The sequence below is a fragment of the Crocodylus siamensis genome, chromosome 1 (genome assembly GCF_052110815.1).
Source record: "Crocodylus siamensis isolate JL-2025a chromosome 1, ASM5211081v1, whole genome shotgun sequence".
NCBI classification, from domain to species: domain Eukaryota; kingdom Metazoa; phylum Chordata; order Crocodylia; family Crocodylidae; genus Crocodylus; species Crocodylus siamensis.
The window spans coordinates 228,664,383-228,691,995 of record NC_143395.1 but is presented as its reverse complement, the minus strand read 5'-3'; the positions used below and the strand labels follow the sequence as shown (position 1 = coordinate 228,691,995).

General features: G+C 41.0%; 1 protein-coding gene across 6 annotated transcripts in view; it reads right to left on the bottom strand.

Moving 5' to 3' along the window:
- The window catches only part of SENP7 (SUMO specific peptidase 7), a 66,023-nt gene that overhangs the window by 14,744 nt on the left and 23,666 nt on the right, over positions 1–27,613 (bottom strand). For all 6 annotated transcript variants that reach the window (XM_090058419.1, XM_090058443.1, XM_090058453.1 and 3 more), the window contains 14 exons: positions 23,771–23,889; positions 21,801–21,970; positions 18,994–19,291; positions 17,753–17,922; positions 16,451–16,597; positions 13,759–13,792; positions 12,076–12,258; positions 11,131–11,393; positions 9,781–9,914; positions 7,871–7,987; positions 5,890–6,009; positions 4,127–4,219; positions 849–1,066; positions 391–443 (listed from right to left, as the gene is read on the bottom strand). In XM_090058419.1, the coding sequence (XP_089914545.1) occupies positions 391–443; positions 849–1,066; positions 4,127–4,219; positions 5,890–6,009; positions 7,871–7,987; positions 9,781–9,914; positions 11,131–11,393; positions 12,076–12,258; positions 13,759–13,792; positions 16,451–16,597; positions 17,753–17,922; positions 18,994–19,291; positions 21,801–21,970; positions 23,771–23,889 (2,119 nt within the window). The remainder of the gene's footprint in view (positions 1–390; positions 444–848; positions 1,067–4,126; positions 4,220–5,889; positions 6,010–7,870; positions 7,988–9,780; positions 9,915–11,130; positions 11,394–12,075; positions 12,259–13,758; positions 13,793–16,450; positions 16,598–17,752; positions 17,923–18,993; positions 19,292–21,800; positions 21,971–23,770; positions 23,890–27,613) is intronic.

Here is a 27,613-nt window from a genome sequence, read left to right as displayed (position 1 = left end):
TGCACAACAAACCTCAAAAGTTTTCCAACAGCCTTAATCTAATAATTCCTTAATTCCTATATCAGTTCTTCCCATCTTGTTTGGTAGCTTTCTTTTCTGTATCTCTAATAGCCACTCATTCAGTATAAATATCCTCTGTAACATTCTTCGAACAACCTTCTAAAAGATTGAAGCTTGTTCTTTACTGTGGTGTGGTATTCCTATCTGTATTTTAAACTCCCCAGAAGTTCTAGGTTTTATCTATTAAAAGTATTAGTAGAAGTTATTTCTCTATTCACTATATATAATTCACAAGTTTTTGCAATCAACCTACTTTGCAAAGAACAACAGTAAAGTACGTAAGATTCATAAAGACTTTACAGTCCTCTATCAGTATATAAAGACACTTACTTTGGAATGATTTGAATCCAAGGCAGAGGACAAAGTAGTAGGCTGATCACCCTCTGGCATGAGACAATAAATGAAAAGTTGTTAAAAGAAAGTATAATCTGTTTGAATTATGCAATATTTGAATGTCTTGGTCTTTGTGGGGATCAACTTTTTAAATCAACATTGATGAGAACTAGACCCCAGTAGCAGACATACTATGACTACTATGACGTTCATGTAGACATATTATGACTTTGATTTCAAATTCCATTTGCATTTATGTACAAGGACACAATGTTGTCCCTAATAAGCTTTACAATGTATGGTAATCTGCAAAATCAACTGCACCAGAAAATCCATTACACCAGTTTTGTGCTGACTTGCACTTTCTTTGCTAACATATGCAGCTCATTTTAAGAATTCACTCTTGGCTGAAGCTCTGTAACAGTTTCATTACCATTATGTCTGTTTATGACTACCTTTCAAATGCAGACTGCTGTTTAGATCCAGTTCTTCTTCATCCTTGCAGTTATCACCAAAGACCAGGACTGCACTGGTTCTACCAGCCTCTGTCTCTTTTTTTGAACGAAGTGAAGAGTGCTTAATCTGGGGCTGTAGGAGGCACTGGTTAGGACAATCTTCATACACAGCTGCTTCCAACCCAGGAAAGCAAATAACTGCAAGGTACCAATGAGACCTGTCCATAGAATGAAAGTGGGGGGGAGAGGGCAGGAAGGTCAGCAGTCTATAACAGTGAAGTGATAGAGACCACAGGGTAGTTGTTTATCAGTTCTGACCATCACTATGTTCATTTATAAGGATACAATCACATACAAATCCTCATAACATATTTCTACTTTTGAACCTCACCACAGCTGCACAGAAAATTCTCACCTATTCTTTGTCAAGCATTTTTCCTGCCTGATTCTCATTTTCAAACATCCCTCACCTACTCAGACAATCAAGAGCAGGGATCAAATTGTAACAAAACCCTATTTTTCTTTTTGTTTTTCTTTTGAAATGCATTCCCTCCCTTCCCCAACTACTTCTCATTTTTTCTCTCCCTCTCTATTCCCTATAGATAAGTATGAGTAAGCTAAAGACAGAGTGAGCTAAGACATGGGATAAGCTTTAGCATTTTTGTGGCAAGTTTTTTTTTCTCTCTCCTTCTTTCATCCACCATTTTATATTGTATAATTATTATGTTTATACTGTTTTACCAGTGTTTACTGTTTTTTTTTTTAAATTGACACTATATGATTTAGGCCTCCATGCGTAAGTTAGCATAAGTAATGTCAAGTTTCCATTTTGTATGTCAAGCCTCCATCTTGTGTCTTCTGACTGGATGTAACCTATGACTCATGTCTAACCAATCTCATGTAAATTGGTTCCTGAATGAATGGGGAGGATGAATGAGGGTGCTTGAGATACAATGGTAGCAGGCCTCTACTGAATAATCAACTCAATGACTGGACCATCAGCTCAACAACCTAACCATCACCCTGCATTGACCCTCCCTGGCTTAAGATTTGGAAGACAAAGACTGCTGCAGAAACCAGCCAACACACCATTAACAGACACCTGAAACTGCATGTCCAAGCCTGGAGTGCACATGCTCAGTACACCAGGGGCTGACCCTTGCCTGGGTATGCCCCTGCCACTAGGATCATAGAAGGTGTGTCTCTATAAAAGGAGGCAGTGAAGACACACCAAGTGGGATGCCCCCTTTATCTGGACCAGCATCACACCACACCACCTACCCACCCAGAGGCCCTGCCAGTGACCCCCTCAGGACAAGACCTTGCTGGAGAAGACCCTGACTGGCCATTGAAGATCAACTCACAGCCCAGGATAGGTAGCTATCACCCACCTTCCTTCTCCAAGCAAAGGATCTGGACTCTGTCCCTACACACCTTGACTTCAATCCCTCCAGCAAGCCTTTTTCTCTCCTGCTACCATTGTGCAAGTGTGTACATAATTGTGTGCGTTTGTGTGGGGGGGGGAACCAATAACTTTGTGGGGCTGTAATAGTGTGTTGTCTGTTTAATAAACCTGTTATTTTGAAACCCCAAGTTGGGCTTTTGTTTTATTGACCTCCTGACCCTCCTCCTTGATTTCCTGGCTATCTCCCAGCTTTCTGCCTCAGTTTCCAGTCCCATCTCCCACCTTTCTGTTTCTCTGTTTCCTGGCCATCTCCTCCTTGCCACCAGGCTTTTTCCCTTGTTTCTACCCCAGCACCAAGTGACCTCAAGTAACCCCAGGGCACATTAACCCTAAGTAACCCCATGCCCCAATGACCTCAAGTAACCCCGGGGCCACTTGACCTTAAGTAACTCCAGCTTGCCCTCCAGTCTGCTGGTTCTAATCCCGGACCCAGCAACTTTCACTCTCCATCTCCCTCCTTAAGGAAATCTTTGAATTTCAATTCCCCTTCCCATAGTCACCAAGCACCCCAGGTACTCCAAGCACACACATACACACCATACCACCCAAGTTAGGAACTCACCAGTGTGTATGTTTAGGTGCGTGGTGTGAACTGGCAAAAAATATATATATATAAAATTGTGTGCGAGACATACGAATTAGTGATCCATGTATGTGTATTGGGCGCATGGGTATTCACAGCAGATTTTGTCTAATTTTTGGTGTTTTTGTGCTTGAATTGGGGATAGGTGTGCATGTGCTTAGACTGGTAATCTTGGATGTGTATATGCCGTGTGTGTGTGTGTCTGTGTGTGTGCGTGCACGCATGCGTGTGTGTACATGTACAATTGTCACACCCTCCCATCTAACAGCACAATTTTAAGATCCTGAGAGTTGGCCTGGCCCCACAGGACAACAAAATAATGGATAAAATCTGGAATATGGTATGCTCCCAACCTGATATTTATATGACATCATTCTGCAGCTGCTCTGTATGCAGAATGGTGGTGGGTACATGCATCCAAAGTAAAAGGAGAATCAAGCCTATCCACTAGCACTGACTCTGCTACCATGAATATTATGTATTACATTCTACAGGAAGTTGCTTGGAAAGAACAGAGTTTATATGGAACTTTTAAAGAAATAAAATCAAATCTACTCTTTGGTTAAGCAAAGGTCCACAAAACAGAGGTTACTGGAGACAAAGAAATATCTTTTTGCATGCCCTTCTTCTTGTAAATGACATTTTTGAGGGACTTTTAAATCACTGTGCTGAGCAAATAATTTAGACTGATCATTATTTAATTTTTAAATCAGAATCTACTTTTCCTGAGCAGTTAAGTCAGAATGAGTCCTTGGAAAAGCTTAAACAGCCCTGCAAGTGTTTGTACTGATCAACCAGAGGCATTCTAGCCCTGACAGATAATGAGACCTAAAAAACATCCCATTTGGATTATGGTACTAATTATGACCTTTTATCTAATGTTCTGATGTGCCAGAGATTGTCCTTGATATACTGGAAATGGTGAATCTTTATCCTGATAGGCACAAAATACACTCATTTCTAAGAAGCAAGATTCTCAAGCTTTTCCAGTGACATTGGTTTCTACTGCTGATGGCTCCCAAGTAACTGGACTCTACTGTATTCACTGGTTCATTGGTCCAGTATTCTTTTTTTTTTATTTTTTTTTTTTATTTTTTTTTTTGTGGAAATGGTTCAGGCCTTCAGGTATTTCAGACTTTTAATCGGAGCAAATTTCAAGCCTATGAATTGTTAAGTCCCAAAAAATGGTCCTCAACAAATCAGTTTCAAAAGTGTGCGGGTCATACTTACTCCTCATTCACAGGAACAAAGATATAATCTTTAGTAAAGATGTTTATACGACGAGTCCATGTTTTTACTCTTCTGTGTCTTCTCTGTGCTGCCCTGAGAAAACACAATTATTATTGTTTTTTCTTTGGATTAAGTACTATGACATGGTTGCCAACTCTACAGCTTCCTATGCCTAAGCAAAAATATTCTCCCTCTCCAGTTAAAGAAGGGAGACTCAGAGATCAGACAAACTCAAAAGGCAGAGTAACAAATGCTTCAATTTTTTCTAGGTCCTTTCTGTAGGCCAATAAAGTAGCAGGCATGGGCACTGCTTGTAGTCACAGCTACCCAAGAAGAGGGCCTTCTGAATATGATGGCCTCATATGAAGCACTCCAAGACCTTAAGTAATAAAATAAAAATTTATTTGGAAATAAAAAAAGTCCTCTTAACCTACTTACTAACTACTCATAGTGAAAAGGGAGCAATAGCTGTTAACAGAAAAAGACTATCTTGTGGCAAGAAGGAATTAGAGCAAGACACAGGAGAACTCCATCTTCCATAGCCTTGGCTGAAGGCACAAGGGGTGCTTTAATTAGTGTAGCTCTGACAGCCATGCTAATTAAGAGCACCCAGAGTGTCATGTGCATCAGTACCCCTGCGCTGAAAAATGGTGGCAGGGCGCTTTGAACTAAAGCTCACTGAACCAGCTTTAGTTTAAAGCACCCCACTGTCATTTTTCAGCACAGGGATGCTAATACACATGATGCTGGGGGCTGCTGGAGAGTGTTATTTTCCAGGCTCCAACACACTGGAATTAGAGTGCAATGGAGCAGGCTCCCTGCATGTGTATAGGAGCCCAAGGTTACCAAGGGGGTGTGTGGCAATGCAACCGGTACTGCTAGTGAAACCTTCCAATTTTGGGTGTACCTGTGGTACACACGCACCTACAGGGGAAAAGGCATAGTGTCATAAAAAATTAGGACTGGAAGGGACCTCAGGTGGTCATCCAGCCCAACCCCCTGCTCAAAGCAGGACCATCCCCAACTACATCATCCCAGCCAGTTTCTGCCATCACTACATGGCCACCTTGTCACCCACAGACTTGCCCATATGAATGGGTGCTGGGAGTGAATACCACTACACAGAAGCCAAGCAGGGACTCCTAAGAATGGTGCACAAATAATAAAGTCAACCAATGCAAAATGAGGCATTCCACTTACATAAAACAGGACAGCAATCTGTGATCACCATGTAAGCTTCATAAATAAGAAACAGTGCTACATGTGCTAAGCCTACACTTCAAAAAAAGAACAATACAAACCCCAAAGACCTCCCCTCTCCCTGTACAATTGCATGAATGTTTGGTAGAATGGGAATGAAAATGTAGTGAAGAAAATTGCCCAAAATCCATATTCAAATAAAAAGAGAGTCAGTAACAGTTCTATATTAGTTTGTATTAATATCAAACCCTAATCATAGAAAAACTTTAATTAAAAGACTACTATCCTATATTGTTTCTGACAACATATCTGGAAGACCTAAAAGCATCTGGAATACTACAAGCCAAAGGACACTTTATGGAAAGTATGAGGGATCCAGGAAGAGCACCAGTCTTTGAATACTGCTTCATTATGAATCTGTGTTGTATGACATCCTATCATTCCTGTCCTCCCTTCCCACCTCAATCCCTAAATTAAGCCCACCTCCTTCAGTACTTGTGTGTATATGTAACAAATAGCTTAGTTTGGAACAGTAATGTTATAGCATCTGGAAGTAAACTTACGAAAGTTTTGGATCTTTCTCAGAGTTTTTCTCTCGCCTGGTCAGGCACTTATAGAAGAAGCTACTAAAAACATGTGAGCGCTCAGCAAGATGCTTTGGTGCTTTCTCCAATAAAAGGTATCTAGAAAAGAAATGAAAAAGGCAAATATTTACTTCCTGGGTAGAAGCCATGTTCTCCCTGAAAAAAATCATCATTTATAAAAATTAAAGGACACCACTGCTACTTTAACCTAGAAGCCAGTTACCTTCACACAGCTGCTAACCATACCAAACTTTTCTGTGTAATTTTACGTATGTGTATAGATAGCCATCATTGTAATATGTACACATCAACTAGTTAATATGAACACAGCTACATAGCCTTGAGATTTGTGCTCCAGAGTCAACTTTTTTTAAATAGTTGCAAGAACTAGAAACATAATTAAGATGAGCTTGAACATTTGAAATATGAACACCAATGCAGCGTTAGCTTCCTGAGTTTGTAGTGCATGAAACAAAAGGTCAGTAGTGTAAATCATACCATTCACCTCAATGGGTTATTCATTAAGAAACCTCAAAGTTACAAGTTAGATGTTCAACCTGTTAATTATTTTGCTGCTTTGCTTACATCTACACCAGGTATGTGCATAAGTTACTTGACTGCATAGCACAATGCCAGTCCCCATTTGTTGCCTGTTACTTACTTTGTAGGAAACGTCAGTTATGTGAATATCAATTGAATGCAAAAACTGCTTAAATGACTATCATCTTTCATCCCCACTGTCTACACACTGCGCTTTATCAACTGCATCTTAATTACAATAGTAACAGTTCAGAGGTTGGCAAACTTTTAGGGCACTGGGCTGAGTATGTAAGACCCAGCAACCACCACAGATTGCTGATCCCCTACCCCCAACCACTGATCCTTTGCTGCTTCAATCCCCTCTCTACTCAGTGCCCATCTCTGCTTACTGGGTGCTGCTGAAACCCATCAGGGAATGGCAAATTTGACAGTAAGGACAAAGACAAGGAGATTTTAAGTCACAGCTTTAATGAGGTTCCTTTAAATTGACATTTTCTCCTCCCACACTCCCTTCCAAATTAAACCTTCATGGGCTGGAATTAAGGTTGTTGACTGGTCTACATTACTATACTAACTGTATTTTGCTTAACCGCACCAGAAACACAGAGGTGGGGGCAGCTGTCAAAGGACATTTATTAGAAGCTTTGAAAACAGTGGGAGAAAGAGTTTCATGGCTGCTATTTCCCATCACTGTGAACAGTAGTCCTGAAAGTGATGAGAAGCCTTGAAAATGAAATGAACTAGGAAGTTTGGGGGCTACTAGTACTACAGCTCTGATGGCACTCTGTGCTTACTGAGCCTTGTTTACGTGACAGTTAAATATATATTCTGGGTAAATGCAAAACCTATTTTCTTCACTTCTAAAGCTAAGCAGTTAAATGGAGTATGCAGAAGTGTATTTATATTGATCCACTTAACATGTTTATCTCACAACGTCAGACTACCTTTCCAAATCCGCAACAGTTCCCTCTCTCCACAAGCCTCCTAAGCATCTAGCTTCTTGAAACATCCAAACTTTTGACAGCTTCTGCAATGCAGTCCTGTACTGCCAGTAGGGGTGTGCAGAATGGGTTGTATTCGATTCAGATGCAGATTAGGCCCGAATCAGGGACAATGATTTGATCTGTTGGTTCGGATCACTGTCCCCAATTCAATTTGGCTGAATCCAAATCCGAAGATTTGATGCCGGCCAATTTGGAGAATCAGCGATTCGGCCACAGACACAGTTTTAAATGTTTTTTCTATATACCTTGAGGTACCAGGCATGGATCATGAATGCTGCAATGGTGGGGCAGATGGAGCATCCCACAACTAGATTACCTCTTTCCTCTTTTGTAACTGCTCATGAACTATTTAACTACTCATAAAAAAGCCCAATCCATCAAAGAATGAAACGTATTTATTCCCTTCTATTACTTACTTCAGATAAAAGTCAATGATGACATCATTGAGGAATTCTCCATACTCTAAACACTTAAGATCCTCTTTTGTGACTCCCAGTCCTCCTTTGGCAGGTGGGGGAGGATAAACAATCAAACTGGAAAGCAAAAGTGATATTAACATGATGTACTGTGATTCCAACAGGCAATTGACAAAGAATTCATATTTGCTGAAAGTCAGAAGTTAGTGAAAACTGCCAAGGAAAATTATGTTCATTACCTAGACCAGTGAATCTCAACATTTTTAAATTCAAAGGCGCCTCTTGGAAAATGCTTGCTCTTAGGCTTCACTCTTTTTGACCACAAAAAGTAACAGAGCAATTCTTCTGTTGTAGAGAACTCAGAAAGACCAAAACAAGTCAGAATGTTTTTAACACTATGCATTACTATGTGAAAACTCTGGGCAGCTATATACGTGCATAGAGGTTGCTCTGACACGTAATTACAGAGCACGGAGCTGGAGCATGGAGCTGATTTGAAAAGCATTAATGAAGCATCCCTGCCACCATTTTTCAGTGTGGAGACGCTGATACGCTTGATGCTGCAGGTGCTTTAATTAGAACAGCTCTTGCAGCTGTTCTAATTAAAGCACCAGCCCTCCCCTCCCCCCCCCCCGCACCACCACCCTCCTGGAGCACATGTATAAATGCCATTGGGGTTTATCTTGGGAATCATGTTTGCACACCTAGTGGTACTACCATTGTGTGAAAGCAAATGGCACCCTTGAATAGATCTCAAGGCACCCCAGAGTGCTTTAAGAATCACTGATCTAGATACAAGAGTTTATGGACTGTGTTAGTTCAGGCAAATGCATTTACATGCTCAGCAGAGCTGAATTATTCAACTTGTCTAATTATCCTGGCTCCCTCTTCTCCATTGTTACCATTACATCTCCACTTTATTAAGAACTCACAAGTCACTTCTTCTTTCTTCATTTTTTTGAGCTAACATATTAACCATTTCTAAGATTCCAAAATATATACACCTAAGAATTTTGTGCTCTATACAACATTCAGGATTTAGCAATAAGATGCAAAGGAATGATAAAATAAGAGGAATAGGAAATGTAGAATTAAAATGGTCACATTCAAAGAATGAGAGCACATTTGTTCAATCTATGTGCTTTCATAAGAACTGTAATTAAAACACTCAGGATTTTGTTAATACTTTATTCCCAAAACTGCAATGCTTCTGTTTGTCTTTCTACTTAGACATGACAAGTATTATGACAACATAAAATGTGAATCAATAACATGTAGTTACTGACACTTATTTTTGGAACTTGTCAGAGGAAAAAACCCTGAATCTATTCATTTTCTGGTTTGCACGCAATTATGAAGCAGGAGAAGTAAGATACAGATATATCAACATAGGTATAGCAGCAGTGTCAGTGCCAGGCATATACTCCAATATCTTGCTACATTACGTAATATTTTTTTCCTCATTTTACAACTGCTTCATACTCTTCCAAGAATGCCCTGAGATAAACTATGCGACTCCAAACTTGGCATTTTTGCAGCTGAACAGTTTAAACATTTCATAATAGCAGTTCACTGTTAAAGGGATGAGTTAGACACAAATGGTACTCTCAGGAAATCAATGAGAATCTAGCAATGATAGGGACTGAGCCCTTAATACAAGTATTCTCTCTCTCTTAAGTAAAAGATCTTAAAATCCCCACATGGGATATACACACATTACTTCTTATTTATTGGCACAGATTACAACCACACGCATTTTATGTTAATTTAGAATAGAAATATTTTATCTTTCCACAGTAGCTTTTCTGCAGAGATCTCCAACTAATTTACAAATATTACTTAAACCAGTACTTTTCTTCTAGAAATCAGAGGCCTTTTTGTAACTGCTTACTTAAACAGAACATACATACTTCTCAACTGGTCCGGTTTCTCTTATTTCTTTCCATTTATCATCTGACTTAGATGACAGAGAAATGGCATAGTGACCATTATTCTGCTTATGCAAAAGAGCATAATTGGGCTTGGTTGCATTTACTTTAGATTCCTGCCATAAAAACAAACAAAAATCATCTTTATACACAACTGCACACACTGCAGAAGGCTGATAATAAACCTATGGCCTGTACAAATCTACTTTGCTATTTTTGATGAATAGCCATTTACAATATGGAACATATGCTGTCACCAGCTGCATTTGCTGGCTGGGAAAATTCACAATTTTTCACTTGCAAGAATTAGAAGTTATATATGTGTACCACTGATCAACTAAAGAAGTCAGATAGAACACCACAAATAATGATACTGGATTTTCTTGCATATACAACACACAACATTGCCTTCAAAAACAAGGTACGTATTATATTTGGAGGTGTGTATGTGAAAAAAATGTGGTAGTTACTTCCCACTTATACAAAGTGTATCACTTCAGGACAGTTTGCAGATGTCAGTCAGTCATGTGACATGGATCCCCTAATCTTAGTTTTTGGTGGAGAAAAGGAGATGAAAAGGACAGAGCTACCACAGCAGATGTGTTGAGTTACCACTGGATTGGGTGGGAGCAGCAGTTATTTCTTATGTCTGGAAAAAAGCTGGTAGGAGATCTGCGAGCAAAATAGATGATGACTTGGATTTTCCGGTCTCACAGATCAGCCAAACCTTTGCCTCTGGGTACCAAAGGGCTACTGACTAAAACATGTCTTTCCGATTATGTAACTAACTGTTGAGAATTTTATGCATTGGAGTGGTACATCTTAGGAGCAGGCTGTACAATGAACCCACTACCTGTTTCCATAAGATCACTGGAGGGGCTGTACAGTCTGAACTAGACCTTCCGAGCCCACAGGGAACAGGCAAGATGCACTGTTCCTTACAGTGAGCAGTGCCCTCCTTTTACTGTGCTTAGCTAGCTCAGGAGATTGCAGTAATGGGTGGAATTATAAGCATCTATCTCCTTTGAGTCTCTCTTGAAGCCACTTGCAGTCCTGGAGGGAATGGGTTAGTTTCTGTTCAGGACTTACGATGATAGTGGGCTTCTGCCCAGGGGATGTGCGAAAGGCCTCTTGGAACTCTCCTCCTACGTACTATCTAGCATTTCATATATATGTTGCTCCATTTAGGGGGATATACAAACAAACATTATAGACTTTTAACTACACAGTACACCTACATAGTTTATTTACTGTGCACAAGGTAAACTAACTTGATTTCTCTAATGCCAAGTGATGCAGCTCTAATGAACCAAGCAATGGTCACATACTAACCTGAGGCACAGGGTCAGGCAGAACTGAGGCACTCTCCTTCTGCAACTGCTGCTGAAACAAGGTATGGTGATATTTCATAAAAGAGCTCTCTTCAGGGGACAGGTCCTTAAACAAAGGTAACACCTGCTTCCAAGACAAGAAGTCAGAGAGATCGGGTGCCCAGTTTTTCTTGCCCACTTCTGTAATCAACTCCTTTAGCTTAATTTCTTCTTGTTCCATTAATGGTTGTAATAGTTCAAGAAACAGGAATACATCGGAATTGGCTGGGAAGAAAAAAGGGCAGAACATTAATGCAGATCAGCCAGGAATGGTGAAACAAGTAAGAATTGTAGTCTGTAAGACCCCAGCACAGATTCTTGAATGTCCCCTTTACAAAGCAGCTAAGCATAAAAGCTTAATAGGAAACCCTTATGCATTACTGTTAAACACAAGTACTTCAAAATAAATTAGACTAAGATATCTAGAATTATGTTGAGAATTTAGACTCACAATTCCTATTAATGTCACAATTCTTAACGTCAGTGAGGGTTGTAAACAAAACTCCCAGGTGACCACAAATTCCTGTGCATCTCATATTACACAATCCCCATGCTTCTTGTAAAAGACAATGCCTACTTTATATTTTCTCTCCAAGTACATTTAAGAGTTAAGTTTGTGCTAAACTTTGTGAGACCAAAACTGCCAGTACAGTTTCAGTAATAACACTTGTCTGGTGTTACATTTGTGGGTCACGATATTGTAAGCTCAGGTTAGTCTTGAGAGAGAATGTCTCTGACATCTTCATCACTGGCTTCCCTTCTCTTGTAACAACACTCCTGCAATTCAGGGGTCAAAAGCTTTTACATCAGCTAAATCATTCCCTCAAAACGTTTCTATAGTGATGGTTCTTCTCCCATAATTTCATAAATGTCTAAAAGGGGGCATTGATAGTTCTATCATACTTACATGGCTTCCCTGAAACAGATGTTCCTAGTTGGGTTTCAATCTGTTCCACACAGTCTGCATACAGCCAAAGGAGAATGAGATTTTTACCCTTTGCAGCTGGAGAGTCATCAGTACTCCTCCACAAGCCAAATTTTCTTAGGTGGACAGTATCCACTGACAATTCTATGATCTTATTCAAAGCCACTGTAGGAAACAAGATACACACTCACTATAGTAATTGCACATTAAGGTGGAAACAAATGGAAGTCAGATTAGTAAATTAAAAGCTACAATTGCAGCCTTCATTCAAGACACTGTATCAAACTTGTACAGCCTGTATAAAGTATAAATTGTTCACTTACCCAAGAGGTCTACCTTTAACAGGTGATACCAAAGTACAGCTGTGCACACATGGGTTATTAAAAAACAACAAACCCCCCAACTTCTTTTTCCCTCAGTTACATTAATTCTCTGCCAATTATATTAAACTTGAATTCTATCAGTAAATCTATCCACTTCCTTTCCATCAGCTCACCAGTCAGTTAAGAAAGACAGACTAACATTTTTATAAACTATAGTTTTATCTCTATTAGTTGTGAATAGTTGACCTAATACAACTGACCAAGGGAGGATACAGGGCAGGTGCAGTAGCACAGTTGCATCCCACTTTGACTCCTGCTCCACCTAAATTTTAAAAGCAGCTGCCTGGAAGGAGAAGCAGCATTTTTATTAAGGCATAGCTGAGGGAGTCTGAGGGTCCAATTCCTGCTAATCTCAGATGCTAATGACCCTCTAGCCTTTTTAATGGTCTAGATATTCCATTAATCAAGTTATCCTTTCTTCCGCTGTGTCTGTTAGCCATTCATGGTAATCTCTCTCTCTCTTTTTAACAGCCCTGCAGACAGTCCTAGGTAAAAACCTTAACTCTGGTGTGATAACAGTTACTCAGACAAACATTATATCAAGTGTGAAACTGACCGACAGTGAAGAATGCACTGTCAAGATACTCCAGAAGACTAAATTTTCTTTTATGAATGTGAGTGAGAGATATACATTTAACTCTAATGACTAAAGGACTAATAAAACAATATCTTTTGGCTGCTTTCGCCTAGTTCGTTGGGTTTTCTAAACTTAATGTATGACCTAGCAAATGCGTATACACTCCAGTAAAGGTATGTTAATTTTTGCTTTGATCTTCAACTGAATAATACAGCTCCAGGCTCCTAGCATATTAGTAAAGTTTTTAGTTTCTTTTTACCTGAAGAAAAGTGTGTCATGTTATATGTGAATTTATACCATCTACATATCCCTTCTCAAAATCCTGGATCCACCCATGAAAATGACCCAATTCCAAAATACCACTTCATGATTCCCTGGTTAAGAAATCTTCTTTAACTCTGTAACATTGCAAAAGTGGCATTTGCTTAGGCCCAAATCCTGCACAGATTCAAGCACCTCAGTAGTCATACTTATTTCAATGAAAGTACTTTCATATTTAAAATTAGGTATAACTGTTGCTACGATATAGATCCTATATTCATAATGGATCTTTCATTGTAGCATATAAGCAACAAAAAGTAAACAATTGAAAGCTACTAAGTTTTCAGTACCTGAACTCTTATGTAAAACTGCTAAAACAGAAATGTTTCAAGTGTCCTGAAATGGATTTATTAAGAGGTTATATAGTAATATATAGCATCTTACCTCTAAATGGGATGTTAATGTACCTTGTAGTGAACTTAAAAGACAAAAAAACAACAAAAATTAGTCTGTGTTTAGTATTATTTCTCAAAACAAATTTAAAAACCCCCATTTATTTCCTGTACGCTGCCAAATGCAATCAGCTGAGTAAACTAAAAATGGCTATTTTGGTTTTTTCTCTGACAACTTGGGCAAAAAATTCAGACAAGGCAGGCTCATGTTAGACTCTTAAATCCATACTAAAGGACCTAATAATAGTGTCCTGATTTACAAAGGTGCTGAGCAATCTCTAAATTCTATTTAACCAGTAGAAGCTATGAATACCTAACTTTCTAGAAACTGCATCGCTTTATGTAAGGGTCTAAACACAAAAACAAAAGCTTAACTCCATGTAGCCTTACTTAATGATGTGAACATTTGTTTTATTTTAACAATTTAAGAATAGTTGTACTATAAAACATAAGGTGGTGCTTTTTTGTTAGTTATAATAAATATCTGATGTCACTTTAAACTAAAAGTATTCTCTATACTTGGTCTTGTTTTTCTTTTACTACTTTAAAGACTAGAAACAAAACCTGTTTTCTAAGATAAAATTCTCAAAATCTGTACTGATGTGTTGACCCAACAGCATGTTGGCTAACAGCAAAGGCATTTGGGCAGGTTTTTACTACATCCAAATTGAGAGACACTGAACGTAAACATTTTTATTGGCTTTTGCTACCAACAGCTCTTTGTATTAGTAAAGGCAAGCCACAAATTGTGATTACATAAACTAAGATGGAACAATTTCTCAAACAAAAGCTGTGAATTTTTTTTTTCACTGTAGTATGAATATTGAGTGGGTCGAGAAATTGCTGAAAACCCAAACTTCACAGTGTCCCTGGCCTGTGGTGTAATTTCTATTTACTATGACATAGCAGGTCAGTTACTGCATCTCCCATACTGCAGTTTTGGTGCTCTTTTTTTGGAAGCTATGAAAGAAGAGACCCTTTAAATGGTAAGTTTTAGGGCAGTGATTGTCAAGCAGGGTATCATGGAACTGTATAGTGTTGTGAGATCTTTTTCAGGATGCCATGCAATACTAGCACTGTTAGGTGTGCAAACACCTACTCACAATTCACAAAACAAACTCAGATGTTTTAAAATAGGAATCCAGTGTCAAGACCCCTGTCATGGATTCAAGTATGAGATGGGAGGGGGCAGGCAACTGATGCGACTGCGGCCCCAGCCCGGGGTTAGAGCTGGAGCCACAGTTGTTGTCTGACCCTCCACCTCTATCTCCCTACTCCAGTGGTTACCAACCCAGGGATCCCAATCAACAGGTAGATCCTGAAGCTTCTTTGGGTGGATCTTGGGCTTGACATGTGCATACCCGCTGCCCCCAGCTCCAGCAAGTCAATCTGTGGAGGAGGGAAGGGATGGGAGCCAGATCAAGGCCCCCATGGTGAGCGACTGACCGTGTGGCCCAGTCAGGAGCAGGGGAAACTAACTAGGGCCCCAGCTTGGCCAGGTTGTGGGAGGATTGGAGCCCAGGAGCTCCTGCAGGAGCATAGGGTGGACTCCCTCCCCATCTCTGCGGGGGTAGACTGCTGTTGCACCTTGAGTCCCACTGCGGCTGATCACATATGGGCACACCTCAGCTCAGCAGCAGGGACTCATGTGGGCAAGCAGTCGGGGGAGAAGCGGGGAAAAAGGGAAAAGAGGCAGCAAGAAGGGTAGGCACAGATGGGCAACAAGTGGTGGGGTGGATAGATATCAGGGGCAAAGTGGTAGGGGATGGGGGCAGGGATTAAGCTCCATTGCCTGGCCCCCCACTGCCCTGCAACTGCTTTCCCTGTTATAACGGTGGGGGGACAAATTTAAGATGACCCTGCAACATTTAGATTCTATAGATGGATAATTTAACAAATTTATACATTTCCTATGTATACAATCTAATTATTGCAGGGGGTCATCTTAAATTCAGGGCAATCTTGAATTTGGGTAAATATTGTAAATCCTGACAGGATTAGTATGTGTATTCTCTTTTTACATATTAAAAAAAAAACTTGTCTATAAGCAGGTTGCCTAGCCTGCTGGTTTCTGCAGGCAGTTTATGCTCCCTGATGAACTCCTCTACCAGTCCTCCCAAATAAAACAGTCTTTGAGCAGCAAACAAACAAACAAAACCTTTCTGCCCTACAAGGGGAGATCTTTGGCTCTGACCACAGCACACCAGCCTGACCTCTCACTAGTAGCAAGCTTGTTCTGCTCACTGGTTGACTCCTATTTACAAACTATCCCCCCACTGTTTGCTGCCTTTCTGGCATCTTCCCTAGTGGGACACTACCCCATTATCCAAATGCCCTGCACCTGGGCTCTCTTAACAGGGCTCCCTCTTAAAAAAAGACAGACTGCCTTGTTACATCGTGCCTGTCCAATTTATGTCAATTAATGCAAGTAACCTTGCCTACTCATAAAAATTCTGTCTCTGAAATCTCCAGAGTATGGACCTTGGCAAATATTGGTATCTTTTCCAATTGCTGAATGGAACCCACAAGTACAAAAGATAGTGACAGGTTACATTACTTGATCTTGACATCTCTTGATCAAAATAATTTGGCATGTAGCTTAACTTTAGGATTCAAAACATATGTAATTTAACTGAAGTTTTGTCTTTTTTATGAATGGCAGGAATAACAACAAACCAACTTACTGAAACACAGCCTGTTGCTGTTCCTTTGATTTTCCCGATGTACAGAGTGGCATACTTGATATCTAATGCTGGACCCCTTTGTTCATTTGGTGTGCTGCTGGAAAGTGACCCTGTGGAAGAGTTGTCTTCACATGGTTCAGATGGAACCTACAAAGTAAAGGATACTTTAATATAGTGTCTTCATTGAGGTTTCTCCTGCTAAACTCAGAATTTTTCCCCACCTTATCAGAATTTTTTGTGCATGTTGCTCTTAGAAGTTATTTTTCATGTGGGTACTCTATACTACATGTTGTACTTGTTACCTTTTCAGAGGGATAAGCAACAACCCACTCTTCCTAGTTTAGGCCCCTCAAATGTAACAGTCCAGTTTTACTCTCTTTGAAAAGTGATACAATTCAAAATAAGACCAAGACAATACAGATATAGAAAACAGCCCTTCCTGCAAACCCACTCAATCCAACCTCACTATTTGACCTAGAGCCATGGAAGCTCCCCCTCCATGTAGAATGGCAACAATAACATTTTCAAACTCTTACTGCATTACCCTCAGAGACACTTTAAAGTCTGCCAGCAACAATGACTGTGGCACACATAAGATGGGCAAGTGTTTTATTGACTTTGCTTTAACATGAGCCTTCAGTTCAAATCCCATTAAGTACAAGGGGAATGACTAGTTTTGACTTAGTCCTTTGTGATGTTCATGGGAAAGATCCCTGTGTAAATTCAACATACCTGGTAGGCTCTATAGAAAAAGAGACAAAGGATTGGAAGAGTAGAGGGAGTGGAAAAGCACCCACAGCTGTTTCTTTACCAACCTTTTTTGCTATTTAGTCCCTAACTTTACTATTAAAGGCACCGATATTTTGAGATTATAGAAACACTGAAGCTGCAGGGATAGAAATAACAAATGGAAATTTACCCTAGCAAGCTACATCAGTGGTACCCAACCTTCCAGCCCAAAAGACCAAATGAGCAACATGGGACTGATCTGCAGGCTGAATCCCACATGGGGTAGGAGCACTGGATCAGTCCAAAGGTGCTGTCCACTCCCCTGCCCCCAACTTTCAGACCCATGGAGAACATGAAGGTCACGTGACATGGCTCTATGGAATGGATTTTGCCCACAGGCTGAAGGTTGAGCAACACTGACCTATAAAGATTGCAGCATGTGTCTACTTGCTTGCTTCTAGAAGTTACCTATTCTGCTTTATGCATCTCAAATTGTCTTATAATGCAACTCAAGTATGTACAAATTCATTCATAGCCTGGCACCCAAAATTCTATGGGTTAAAAGCAGACTACCTGTTCAGATTTACTTTCGATTATATCTTGCAATTGTTCCTCTGGCAAAGACTCAGTGTCTTGCTCTCTCTCTCTGCTGTTAGGTGAATCATCTTGCCCAGGCTGCACATGTGGCATTTCTGGGTGATCTGGTTCAGAAGATCCTTCTTCCTCGTCACTGGAAAGAACAACTGAAGAGAAAAATGTAGTTTTGTATTATAAGACTCAGACTTCAGAGTAAATTGTGTCTCATATCAAATTGAAGATTTCTGTTTAGGCAAAAAAAAAATACACCCTGAAATTCTCATTTAATGGTCTTCATGACCATTAAATGCTGCACTGCGAGAAGAGCCCTGGGAGCTGAGCTGTGCATTAAAACTCAAGTAACCCACTTATATATAACAGAACTTGGATATATTTCATATGGTTAGGTTCTTTGGCCTCCTGCAAAGACAACAGTTTGCAAACAGTCTAGGACATATACAACTGCAGCCATCAGCTGTGCAGGACTGCTGATGAGTTATAGCAGATAAGGGAGCAACGACCTTTGAAGTAGAAGCAGCAGCAAACGGCTGAACAGTTTGTCCTTATTCAACAACCCACAAAATTAAGTGGGTTGCAAACCATTCAGATACAAATAATTGGTGTTTTACTATACATGCACACACACGTGACCGTTTCTGTATTTCTCAATAACCAGGAAAGGATGTAGAAGGCTTGGAGAAGATTCTAAGCTAAGAGTAACACTGTATCCTTTACTCACTCCAGTACAATTAGGCATTAAAAAGTATGTTACTTTTTTATTTTTGTATAGATATAAAAATAAGTGTGCGCAACAGTATCTAACTTGCATTTCTGATTACCTTTTAGCTAATGACCAAATGACATTTTTCTGGCATTAATGAAGTCACAACACACCACCTTAAAAGAAAGTAAACATTTCCCTCATTTTGGAAACTGGAAACAAGTACACTGTGACTTACCTGAAGCTCCATAATGAGTCAATTGCAAAACAAGGAAGAATAAAAAAAAATGTCACCCACCCTTAAGGTACTACTCCTCAGTTACAAAACAATGCACTCCCATGGTGCATACTGTGCATTCATCCTGCACTTGTAGAATGCTTTGAAAAAGTACAATTTCTCACCTAAATCTTCTGCTTCAAGTACATATTTATACTAGGTAGTCATGCCTGCCTCTCCTAAGTTTCTAGATGGATCAATATGTATAATTACTACTATCAGTGCAGGTACAGTACATACTTGGCTCAGCTGGAATAAATGTCCGATTGCTCCTGCATCCGTTACGCAACTTCCTCATATACTCCGATGTGTCCCCCTTCAGTTTGCTAGGCAACCAACTCTTGGAAGGAAACACCAAGCAGGATTCCTTTGCACAGCTAGCAGCAGGCTTCCCATCATCCTGGATGGATGTTGCTTTGCTTTCTGTGCTTGGTAGCTGAGGAATATCTTCCTGAAGCAGGTTAGCTTGGTGGCCATGGTTGCTCTCACTAGAGCCTCTGCAGTCTGGTAGCTGATCTGAAATAATTCTTTGTTCTTTCTAGAAAAGAAAAACCAAAGATTTACTCTCTTTTCTGAAGTTCAAGATGCTCATTTCCTGACTTTGCTAAGGTGACTCAGCTTTGTGACAAACCAGCAATGCAGCTTGCAAGGTGAATGAAGTATGCTTAATATAGCTCAATTTAAATTCAAATCAAGATTCTTTTTTTTTTCTTCCTGGATTATGGCAATATAGAACATCTGACGATTTACAGAAAGCAGGAAACAACCTTGCAAGAAATCAGGATCACTTCCAAACTAAAGAAGAAAGCTGCATACAAATGTTTGGTGCATATCTCAGTCTCTGATATTGAAAGGCAATGAGCATTTAGCAACCCTTGCTAAAGTCAGAACTAACGGTACTGTATAGCGATCAGGTTCAGGACCTCCAGAATTTATGTGTTAGTCCAAAATCCATTGAAGTTAACAGGTGTCTGTCCATTCACTTCAATGGGCTTTCAGTCAGGCCTTTAGAGAGCAATCATCACCACAGACAGAGCCACCCCTAGGATACAGTGAATTGGGGTGACTGCCCCAGTCCCCGTGATTTGGGGGCCTCATGCTTCAACATCCTGGCTCTGAGAGTTGCAGCAGAGGTGCTGCCTAGTGCCCGCCCTGCAGCACAGCCTGACTTGGCACCCCTGTGAGACTGCTGTGCACCAGGCACTGCAGCTCGGGAGCCCCCTGCCACAAGAGCATCCCCGACCCAGCACAGCCCTCACCTTGGCTGCCCCATGCTGCAGGCAGCCCCCTGTGGAGGGCTACATCAGCAGCAGCAACCTCAGCACAAGCACCAGGGCTGCTGCCTCCACCCTGCTCTAGAAGAATGTTAATGGGGTCCTGCACAGGCTGATTTGCCCCAGGCCCTGCACTCTGGTAGGGTCAGCCCTGATCACAGAATTCAGATGACTGAACAAAGACAACTTACAGTAGACCCTTGATTTTACATTCCCTCGGTTCAGCTCTTTCCCAGTTTTGCTTGCTTCATGAACAAAAAGAATATATTTGTTGTTGATACCTTCTTCAAGAATCTAAGAACTCTAATAATTTTTCATTTTAACTTCTTTCAAGGTTCATAGGCATTTGGATTCTGTTAGTGAAGGAAGCTTTGATACTATATTTACACTGCAGTTAATATTTTTGATTACAATTTATTTAAAATAGTTTACTTGGAAGGCCATGCTAATTAATGCGACTCATATTTTAAAGGTATAGTTTAGCATCTTAGATTACAATATACATAAAAAAAATTCTGAAAATGCAAGATGCAATAAAAGAAGCAACAGAACATACCTGTAAAATTCTGCTACTTGGACTCTGATCCTAAAAGCACTTACAAAAGTAACTTTGCATAGCTGCTTAGTCATACAAATTCGTATGGAACTACTCAAATAGAGAATGTAAATGTTCCAGGATCAGGGTTTGTGTGTGTGTCATTATAGACTAATAAAAAGAAAGAGACTTCAAGATTCTATTCAACACCAGAAATCAATTAGGGGCACATGATGTGTTTTATGATGCACACAGAAGTGTCAATTTTCACCTGATCTGGCCACAGAAACCAGCTTAAAGCTGTGACCAAACACAAGCACACGGCTGCAGACAGCTTCAAAAATGGCCGATCAGGTGAAAATCTGACCCCTGGTTACATGAGATGTCAGATAATGATGTTTCAAAATGTAGCATCTTTTGTAACTTGTGTCTGCTGAACTCCCAGCCTGTTGCTGTTTTCAGAATGGGAGGGGGAGAAAGGGAGCAGAGGGAGTTCAGTCTGGGGTTTTTAACCCCCCCAACTGCCCTTCCCCCCCGGGGTGGGGCAAGGGTATTAGAGCCTATCTGAGGTACTCATCCACCCCACCCTTCAGCACCAGCTGGGGAGCCCCAAGAACAAGCTCCCTCTGCTGCCTTTCCCCACCTCCCATTGTGAAAACAGTGAGCACCGACAGAAAAAGCCTATGGCCATTGCTCCCAGACTGCACCTAGATGCCCCTCCCCCTGGAACCAACAGTGAACTTCTGTCTGGTCTGGGGTAATGCTGTAAGTCAGAACACTTTGCAGAAATAGTTCTGAGTTGCAGCTGGGAGCTGCACTTGGCTGCCTACACACATACTCAGACACGGCACAGGAGCTAATTAGAGTAGCTCCTGGGCAGCCACTCTATTTAAAAATGCAGTGTCACTCCTCCACGTAAAATGGCTGCAGGATGCGTTACCTAAACCTTAAATCAACAAGGTTTAGTTAAAGTGCTCTGTGGCCATTTTTAAACCTGCAGGTGCTTAATACATCTGATGCTGCAGCATTCTAAATAGAACACAGAGCAGATTTGATTAATCAAGTCTGCTCCAATGTGTTTTAATGAGAACACCAACAAGCACATGTATGAGCAAGCATTTCTGCATGTTTATACGCAGCCATTAAGACTAATTTACTAGATACTGTTATGAACTTTGGATTTTAGTTGCTTCTGTTGAAGCATGAAAATACTTTAGTAAAACAGAATTACTACTTACACAGGACAGTAATAATTTTTCTGAAGAACGTGTATTACATTGATCAGAAAGATGCCCACTAAATCTTCTTTTTCTCTTCTCAGAATTCAGACAGCTTGCTTCCCTGCAGTCAAGAGACGTGTTGTTCAGATTTTTACTCCTTTTATCCTGGTGGTCAGCTTCCTTATTTTCTATATCAAAAGATTTAATATTTAAAAAGTCACTTAATGGGACACAGACTATACAATTTACTGGTGGTCATTCCTAAAGATTTTATTTTCAGCTCTCTTTCAGGATGTTTTAAATAAAAGCATGTATTAGCTTCCACAAGAGATTTTTCCCCCAATTTTCTTGTGTACAATTATGAGATAATTGTCCCAAAATAAAACAGAGATAGAAAGAAAAATATTATAATATTAAATTAAATATTAAAGAATATATTAAATTTAAAAAGTGACAAACCTGAAATCTTCAGGAGCACAAAAATTAGTAAAAGATGCAACTGAGCTCACAGCTACCTTCAGAGTAGGAGGGTTATCCTCACTATCTAATCCAAATTCTTATGTGGGTAATTCACATTTTGCCTTTCTAAACCCTCTTGCCGTTTCAGCTGGATATGGTGGTCTCCACATCCTGTCTTAATCTGTGGAACATTGGTGATCAATGTCAAGAAGCTAGCACACAATACCACACAAGTTTAGCTGTTTGTAGCAGTAGATAAAATGATGGCTGTAGAGTGCTTGTTCAATATTTTAGCACTTTAATACTTTTCATCCTTTAAGATGTAAGGAAATGTGTATTATAAATAAAGAAAAGAGTTTTGAGACTTGTCTTTTAATTTACTCCTGTCTGCAGGTCTAAGTTATCTCATTACCACTATTTAAAATGAAGGTTTGGTCCTGCATATACATTTCCTACCATAGTTAAAAACAATATTATGAGACAATGCATATACTGCTTGCAAAGCTTGATATTGTCCTCTACTTCAGATACAGTAACTCAAGGACAAACAAGTTAAGAATTTTTTCCCCCAAACCCTAGGGACTCTCAAGCTGCATACAGACATTTGGGGAGTTACGGACAGGTTAGATTGGGTTGAAATTGGCTGTCTGATCTAACTTAGTTTGCCCAGCTGCAGACCTCACACTACTTAGGCTGATCAAAGTGTAAACTGTACAGAAGTTAAACCTACCTCTGAGATGCACCTAACTTAGATTGGGTTGACCACTGTTAAACACATCTAACTGTTCTGAACTTCTGTACAGTTCCCAGGGCTGGGAAAGCCAGGCACTGGCCCAGGCCCAGACTGTTCTTTTTCTACTCCCTCCCTGGCACTGAGCTATTTTTAAGCCCCCCAGCCCCTCCCTCCAAAGGACAGCCTCCCCCACTTGCGCCATAGCCTGCTGAATCCCCATCCTGCAAGCTGGTCTCAGTGCCAATTTTACTGGGGTTCACTACTGCTGGGAGCCAAGCAAGTCAGGGTAGGGGGAAGGGGCAAGTGGTTCGTAGTAGGGGGTTGTTGATTTGCTGGGGGTGATGGTTGTTTGCCTGGGGGTCAAAGGACTAAAAATAGCCCCTGATCCCAGGGAAGACAGCCCCCAAACTGCCTCCCCTCTGTAGGTCCCACAAGCCCCCTCCTCCCCCCTCCCCAATCCAGCCAAACACTCCCAGATGCCCTCCAATCCCCACTATGGACTCTGCCTGCCCCCACCTCCATTCCCCTCCCATTTACACTATCTGCCCTCGCAATCCCTCCCACAGACTCCACCTGCCCTCAAGATCCCCCTCCATAAATGCCATCTACCCCCCAATCCCTCTGCAGACCCCACCTGCCACCCAATTCCCCCCACAGACCCTGCTTGCTCCTCCATCTCCCAACCCCTCCCCCTGCTAACTCAATCTAAACTCTAACTTTCCCAAATGTCTATATGCAGCCTAAATGTATTGTCCAAGCATCTAAATGCAAAACAACATTGCTCCTCACTACAAACCTTTCTTCTGAACATCATGTCTTCTAACGTTGATGACAATGTTATCGCTTGCAGTTTCTTCAAAAGGTTCAGTCAATTTTAAAAGACTGTCATCTGATTTTCTGGGGTGGCATTCATACCTGTAAAAATATTAACAATAAATTCTCCTTGATCCTGCAATCATATTGACTAACCAGAGTAGGATCAGACTATGCATTCCTGCTTCACTTGTAATACTGTGAAACTTGGCAGAATAGAACACAAACTAATTCAGTCTTCCCCATGGAAATACTCTGCTACAAGTATTGACATTACAATACAAAACAATGTTCTAAAAGGTGTTCAACATAAGAATATGACACTGTAAAGAAACTGTTAGCAATTTAACTTGTGAGCAGACAAAAAAGTACACCACTTTAAAAGGTGACTTACTGATCACAAGTGTAGATAGGCTGATCCTCTGTAACAGTTTAAGTTATCTGCTCCTATCCCATAGTAACTGAAGCTAAAAGCACAAGCCCCAAGCCCCACACACTGCCCAGTTGGGCATCAGCTCCAGCCCTAACCCTGCCCAACTCCCTCCCCCCCCTACGGGGACCTCAATTCCCCCCGTTTTACCTGCGGGAGCTGCTCTCCAAGCTGCCTGGAGCCACATGTACATGCACATGGTGCCCCCTGCCTAACCACCCTCCTCCTGCTCCCTCCCAGCTGGAACTCTGCCAGCTCACAGAGAGCTCGCTGCAAACTGCAAAATCCATGGGTTTCTCTGCTAAAATGAAAAATCTGCGTTTTAGCCTGCTTTTTCCCCCATCAGAAATGGAAAACCTGGATCCCTGGTACTCAGTTTGTTAGGCAACATCCCGTAGCCAACAACACGCTGCAGCCTAAATTGTATGTCAGAACTACCAAGAAGAGCAACCACATATTACAAGGCTACTAAATACATTGGGCTTGATTCTCTACTGCCTTGCATCTTAGACAGACAGACAGAGAGAGTGAAAGTTACAACCATTCTGATCTAGTAGAACATTTCACACCTTGTTGATACATAGTTCCAGACCAGCAGTTCCCAGATGGTGGGTCGTAACCCCAAATGGGGTCGCAACATCAGCAACTGGGGTCACAAGATTTCTGTGCCCACAGCAGGGTGAGGGGCTACAGCGAGGCAGAAGCAGCTCCAGGCAGAAGCTGCCTCCGCAGCCCAGCAGGCAGGATCCAGCGCTGGAAGGAATGCTGCACAATTATGGCTGCCGAGGTGAGGTGCAGCACGGCACAGAGTTGTGCCCCCAGTGCTGTTGGATGGGCAGGGGGTGGCTCAGCTTGGCAGCCATGGCAATGCGGGGCTCCCTCCCGCATTAGGTCCCACCTGCTGGGCTGTGGAGCCCCAGGGGGAGGGCAGCAGGGCAGGGAGCCCCAAGCCTGCAGCAGGCAGCCTGAATCCTACCCTCCCCCCACATGAGGTCTGCTCCAGCTGTGCCAACCACAGGGGAGGGGATGGGGGTGGGGCAGGAGCCAGGCACAACAGTCTTCTCTGGCCGCAGCAGCTCCCACAGGGGGCTGCAGGCCCTGGCTCTGGAACACATGGGGGGCTGGGGGGGTTGCAAGTTGGGAGGAAGAGGCACCAGCAGGGCCGGGGGGGTGGCGGGTTGGGAGTCAGCATCACCAGCAGTGGGTCAGGAGTGAACATTAAATTGGCAGGGCCAGGGGGCTGCAGGTTGGGACTGAGAGGCACCTCAGGGCCAGGGGGCTGTGAATAGGGAGTGGGGGGCACCTGGGGGTGGGGCTGCAGGTTGGGGGTAAGAGGCCATGCTGAGGAAAAATTTGGAAAGCACAGTTCTAAACACTTCTAAATAAATCAACGTTTTGCCTCTGAAACACCTTCCCCCTCTGAAGATGAAAATGCCTGGACAAGAAAAACATAAGCAACTCTGCTTCTACTTTCCCCCTGAGTGCAACACAAGCTTTCTAATTCTAACCAATTTAAAAGAATTGATGTATTTTAATTAATCTCATTCTGCTTAACAAGCCCGTATTTTTCCCCAGTGGGGACTGGCAGACCAGCCAGTCTCTAACATGCACTTACATATATTTTAGAAATTACATTACATTTATTATTTATTTCCACTATACATAACAGACAGGATTTTCATTTACAACACAGCCCCTTCTCATGGCTCTGGTTAAAATGAACCTTAAAGTGGATGCATTTGCATGGTCTCTGAGGAGCTAGATGTGTGAAGGGATGATCAGAAAAATGAAACCAAGTCACAAGAGTATCTTGGGCAGAAACATTAGAGAGAAAATGGAGACCAGAATAAAACTTGAGTCCAAGACAGACACCTCACTAGCAGAATGTTCCACCAGTATGCTTACAGCAAATGTTCTTGTCGGACTTTGTATAATATATTCAGAGAATAATCTCATTTCCATTAAAAATGACATATGATTCCTGAAAATAGTTCTCCCTATGTTGCATATTCATCATTTTAGCATGCGCTGCAAAAAAATTCTGACATTTCTCCTCAATGCACAGGTTGACAAAGGTTTGTAACAAATACAGACAGGAAATTAATCTCTCAAAAACCAAAGAAACCTCACTATATGGGAACCACTTTCTGAAACACTGACTTGTTCACTTCAGTCCTTTTACTTAGTGCACTAACTAGAGAAGATGTGGAGGGGAACTGTTTACATTTGGCTCATTTAAACTAATTTCATAAAGATGTTTCCATCTCCTGCTAAAAGCTTTGGCCTCCCTCTATTGCAATTTTCTCATTTTAATACATTTTTACCTACCACTTTACTCTCCTTTCATAAAAGCCAAAAACAGAGTACACTTATAAAAATGGCGGCACACTGCAAAACAGCAATCAGCAATTTCAAAACTGAAAAATCAGCACTGTTTTTTCCAACATGTGGCTTCACGTAAAACGTACAGTAGCTGTCTCCCAGATATTTAAATATATATATGTTCATGGTGTTCATTTACCTATTCTCTCAAATACAAAGAGCTATGTAAAAATATTCAGAAACTGTCTCTAAAAATACACACAAGAATCAACATCATTCCAACGCTATACCTAGTCACATGAGAATACACCTCTCAGGCTTCCATTCACTGTCACTAATAGTTTCATAACATATTTGAAGACTAAATTCTAGTTGACCTATTTCTGTTTCTCAAAATTATCTTGGCTATAAAGGAACAATCAGTAAGAAGAGCAGTGCCTCCATAAAGAAAAAAATGGGTTCCTTCTGTATAATATACATATACTGATGTATATCCTATAAGCTAAAAAACTCAAACTTTTGTGCATCAAGCTAACTTGCAGATACTCAGTGTTCCTATCAAAATTTTAAGAATGAGGAAAGGAACACCATGAACCAAAGTAGTATCAGGCTCAATTCACTGAAGTATAAATCCTGTTTTAAATGTAGCTTTCCCTAAATTAATTGTTAAGGAATACTTACAGCAGCTTGGAGCAAAAGAGACTGAGATCCTTGTTAACATAAATTTTAACGTTTCTAAAAGGTGAGGAATATGACCTGGGTTTCTACAGGAATTTTTAAGGATATATTAAAATTAGTTGTCCATTTACCAGACTTCTCTAGCATTTTATTTTCTTCTTCCATTTCCTTTTTGTTCTTGCTGATGTTCAGGTGTCTCTACTTTCTGTGCTGTTCTCTTAAAAAACTAATACTGCATTGATCACTCAGAGAAAAACTAACATTAGGCAATCCTAGTCAGATGTCTTTTGCTAGGGCTGTGCGAAAGAGCTCTGTTTTGTTTTGACTTCCATTTCAAAGGGACAGCATTTTGTTTCATCACTTCATTTCATTTCAAAGCTCTCTTCTGTTTCATTT